This window comes from Chinchilla lanigera, unplaced genomic scaffold (assembly GCF_000276665.1).
Source record: "Chinchilla lanigera isolate Chin_1 unplaced genomic scaffold, ChiLan1.0 scaffold00141, whole genome shotgun sequence".
In the NCBI taxonomy this organism is placed as follows: Eukaryota; Metazoa; Chordata; class Mammalia; order Rodentia; family Chinchillidae; genus Chinchilla; species Chinchilla lanigera.
The window spans coordinates 2,751,773-2,755,118 of record NW_004955542.1 but is presented as its reverse complement, the minus strand read 5'-3'; the positions used below and the strand labels follow the sequence as shown (position 1 = coordinate 2,755,118).

Below are 3,346 nucleotides of genomic sequence, written 5' to 3'. Positions count from 1 at the left end.
GGGTGGGTGGGTGGGTGGATGCAGTAAGGCACAGAAGAACATATGACTAGCACCTGTGTTTTGAAATACTTGCCTGACATGAGGACAGTTTCTTGGGCCTAAGGAAAGGTAAGAGCCGCTGGGGTGGGAATCAGGTCGGTCCAAGGAAGCTGGGGGCTCGTTCTGGGAGCCACATGGCCCTGGAGCGCCCCCGGCCTGCCCAGCCCTCAGCATTCCCAGACCCACAGTAGCCCAGCAGAGGCCCTGCCCAGCCGCTCTCCTCCCCCGGCCTCCCAGCCACCCAAAGCCAAGGGCAGCTCCTTCCCCTAAGACCGGCGCAGGCCAGCAAAGGAGCTGCACAAGGACAGGGAAACGCTGTGTGAGCACGCGGGGAAGCACCCGGGCCCGCCCACCCCGCGGGAAGGAGGGCAGCCCTGCTCAGCCTGGGGCGGAGCCCAGGGCTCTGAGTGCGGCCGGGACAGGTGAAGACATCCTGGAAAAGCCCGAGGCCGCCGCAGACCACCACCAACTGCTGGTCCCGGAAATCCCAAACAGGTTGCCGCCACACCCTCGGGCCTCGTGGGCCACCAGGCTCCTCCCAGCCGCTGGCAGTGCCCCAGGCTGCAGCGATTACAGCTTTTAGGAAGGCAGAGCTGAGCTCTGTGGGGTCCCCTGGGCAAATATCTTGTTTCTTACCTAAGGCACCTGCTTAGGAGAAAACCCTCCACAGACTGCCTGCTGTGGTTTTACCTCAAGGGAAGTGCTGGTCGCCCACAGCAAGCCCCCAGCTGTTTACTAGAGACGCCCACGAAATTCCTTCACTACTCTTCCTGAAGACGAATAGAACTCCTCCTAAGCCAAGAGCGTCTTTGGTCCCGAACAAGCCCAAAGTAACCCGGTAGGCGGAATACAGAAAGTACGCCACTTCCATACTAGAAACCAGCGTTATATTTCTTCAGAAAAGTACGTCTTTGTTAAAAAAAATTATTTTTACTATAAACACATAACTGTCAAGAAAAGGAAATTACTCATAATCTCACACTACAACTACGAGTGGTAGTTTTTTCCTCCAATCCAAGGTTTTACTTAGAACAGTTTGTATACAATTGAAATCATTTACTTCCTCTTAATCTTTGACTGAACTCATCATGGTTTTTTTTGGGTTTTTCTTTGGTTTCTTTTGGTACCAGGAATTGAACTCAGGACCTTTCACTTACCAGGCAGGCGCTTACACCACTGAGCTATATCCCTGGCCTTTACCATTTGGTTTTGAATTTTCTTTTCTTTCTTTCTTTCTTTCTTTTTTTGTCTTTTTGAGACAGGGTCTTGCTATGCAGTTCAGGCTGGCCTTGAGCTCACTTTGTAGCCCAGGCTGGTCTCAAACTTGCAATGATCGTCCTGCCTCAGCCTCCCAGGTGCTGGGATTACAGGTGTGAGCCACCACGCCCGGCCTTTCTTTTCTTTTCTTTTCTTTTTTTTTTTTTTTTTTTTTTTTTTTTTTTTTTTTTTTTTTTTTTTTTTTTTGACGGTTTCCAATCAGATTTTACTGGTACATTTTATTTTAGGTGCATATAATGATCACACTCATCATAGAGAATTTGTACCTGTATATGATATATCTTTCTTTTTTCCCCATTTCTCTCCCCTCTCTTCAACCCCTCCTCCCCTCCCTATTGAAAACCTGGTTAAATAACCCTTAGTTATTGCAGGCTGATCAGGCCCGCAATCTCCCAAGCGGGTGGACGGCGAAGGCTTAAATAAATGAGACAATGGCAATGATTCTAGGGCTCCAGGAGGGTCTAACTCTCTTACAGCGTCAGTATTCTCTGAGTTTAGTCAAAGACTTCTCTGGGCAGCCCGTATTTATTTGGTTTTCAAACAGAAGAGAAGGATACTCAAGAAAATGCAGGAATCTTGCAGGGCCTTGGGAGAATTTTCCCAAGTAGTAAATTATGTCAATCAGGAGAACTACCTTATCTTTAGGTTGGTATTTATTGTAGGAGTGTGGAGACTGCAGCTTGCAGTTAACTGGGAGCCAAACCTCCTCAGCTGTGGCCTTATCTTGTCCTTTGAGGAGTCACAGCTTCACAGGCCAATACAGGCTTCAGCAGTGACCAGGGACCCATACAGGTTTGTTCACTATGTGTCAGCTGCCCATCCTAGACAAGGTGCCTAAGCTTCGGACACCTCCCAAGTAAACATGAAAAGCCAATTGGCTAATATTAAATCCTGCTCAGGGCCACTTTATAGTGGTCTCCGTCACCTCCCCATTTAGAAAAACTTTGTTTCCATTTCTTCCCTCTTGGGCTGGGGGTATAGCTCAGTGGCACAAGCACCTGCCTGGCAAGTGTGAGGTCCTAAGTTTGATTTCTGGTACAAAAAACAAAAAAAACAAAAAAAATTTTTCCCTTCTCTCATTTTTTTTTTTTACTTTTACCTTCTTTCTTTTCCCTCTATCCCCTCCCTAGTGCCCCTCCCCATTTGAACATTTTCTTCCTATTTCACAATACCTTTTATACATTTTGGTCCTTGTTTACACTTTTCAGTTTCTCACACCGGAGAAATAATGCAATATTTATACACACATGTCTGATTTATTTCACTTAAGAGTATAGTCTCAAGGTACATCCATTTACCTACAAATGCCTCAAGGTTATTCTTTATGGCAGAATAGTAATCCATTGCATAAAAAAATCTTATTCACCTGTTGATAGGCATTTGGCTATTACAAACTGTGCCACTTTAACATGGGTGTGCATATATCACTGTGATATGATGCTTGTAATTCTTTTGGGAAGATACCAAGAAGTAGAATAGCTGAGTCAACTGGGACCTCTAGTCCTAGTTGGGTGTTGTTTGTTTGTTTTGTTTTGGAACCGGGAATTGAACTCAGGACCTTGTGCTTGCCAGGCAGGCACTTTTGTCGCTGAGCTACATTCCTGGCCCCAGTCCTAATTTTTTGAAGAATCTCCACACTGATTTCCACAGTGGATGTACCAGTCTACACTCCCACCAGCAGTGAAGAAGGTTTCTTTTTTCCCCACAGCCCCTCCAGCATTTGTTATTGATTGATTTTTTTTATGACAGCTGCTCTTTCTGGAGTGAGATTGAATCTCATCATTATTTTAATTTGCATTTGGCAAATGACCAATGATGTCGAACATTTTTTCATATATTTATTTGCCATTTTATTTCTTCATCTGAGAAGTCTCTATTCATTTCAGATGCCCATTTTTGGACTGGGTCTTTATACAAAGTCAGCACTCAAAACCAATAGCCTTCCTGTACATGAATAACAAACTCACTGCCGGGCCCATGCCCGTAATCCCAGCACTTGGGAAGCTGAGGCAGGAGGATCCTTGTGAGT

At 45.8% G+C, this 3,346-nt stretch overlaps 1 protein-coding gene across 1 annotated transcript in view; it reads right to left on the bottom strand.

The window, feature by feature from the left end:
• The window catches only part of Rab17 (RAB17, member RAS oncogene family), a 7,709-nt gene extending 4,543 nt beyond the window's left edge, over positions 1 to 3,166 (bottom strand). Inside the window, exon 1 of the mRNA XM_005411250.1 lies at positions 3,128 to 3,166. Coding sequence (XP_005411307.1) covers positions 3,128 to 3,166 — 39 coding nt within the window. The remainder of the gene's footprint in view (positions 1 to 3,127) is intronic.
• Positions 3,167 to 3,346: the final 180 nt, after the last annotated feature.